This window comes from Fragaria vesca, linkage group LG4 (assembly GCF_000184155.1).
Source record: "Fragaria vesca subsp. vesca linkage group LG4, FraVesHawaii_1.0, whole genome shotgun sequence".
NCBI lineage: Eukaryota > Viridiplantae > Streptophyta > Magnoliopsida > Rosales > Rosaceae > Fragaria > Fragaria vesca.
The window spans coordinates 8,044,081-8,044,963 of record NC_020494.1 but is presented as its reverse complement, the minus strand read 5'-3'; the positions used below and the strand labels follow the sequence as shown (position 1 = coordinate 8,044,963).

The 883-nt window shown below is 41.0% G+C and overlaps 1 protein-coding gene across 1 annotated transcript in view; it reads right to left on the bottom strand.

Annotated features, from left to right (window-relative positions):
- Positions 1–216: 216 nt before the first annotated feature.
- LOC101307690 overlaps positions 217–883 on the bottom strand; it is a 3,191-nt gene continuing 2,524 nt past the window's right edge. Inside the window, exons 4-5 of the mRNA XM_004297994.1 lie at positions 652–847; positions 217–554 (exon numbers count right to left, since the gene is read on the bottom strand). Of these exons, the coding sequence (XP_004298042.1) occupies positions 679–847 (169 nt within the window). The 3' untranslated portion in view covers positions 217–554; positions 652–678. The remainder of the gene's footprint in view (positions 555–651; positions 848–883) is intronic.

Below are 883 nucleotides of genomic sequence, written 5' to 3'. Positions count from 1 at the left end.
GTGATTTGTGAACCCTATCTGCATTGTCATATGTATTTGAGGGCACTTATACCCTTGGAATAAAGGGGACAGAAAAGCCAAGCAAATGAAATCGAAGAGCACTACCAAAAAGCTAGCTAGATATGAAGCCAGATAGTAGAAGACAGAGTGAAAGTAATTCATCATTTTTATTGATAAATAATTCAGTGAATGCCTAAAGAAACATTTATCCTCACAATAAATAGAAGCCAATCATACAATTGAAAAAAAAAAAAAAAGGCCATGTAACTGCTACCCTATACAATGAAATATAATTTAGAAATGAAAAAATGACGACACTGAGACGACCAAGCCAAATTATTAGTTCCTTCCAAGACCAAGATGAATGCTTTAAATTCCCGATTTGGATGATGAGTATAGTAAGAGCATGTGGAAGATGAGGTTGCTGGTCATGGCTGATGTTTCTGCCAGACCCTTGTTCTTCACCGTCGACAACAATGGACTTGGATTGGAAGCTTGGTGTCTCTGCTTTCGGCTCATGGAGCCTTCCTTTATTCTGCTGCTTAAATTAAAACCTGCAATTACATTGTTAATTAGTAAGTTTAGATTAAAATGTTACATTGGTAATTAATAAAGTGAAAACAAAAACAGAGACTAAATTCGACGACTTACATGATTGGTCTATGCACGTGTTTGAGCCTAGTAGTGAGTGGGAGGTGGGGGAGAGGCGTAAATGTACACCGGTGGTGGAGGAGATTTCACCGGAGGTGGAGGTGACTTGTAGACGTATGGAGGAGGAGGAGAGGGTGAAGGAGGTGGTGGAGACTTGTAAGCGTATGGTGGGGGAGGAGATGGAGAAGGTGGAGGTGGGGAGGTGTAGTGGTATGGTGGAGGAGGAGATGGC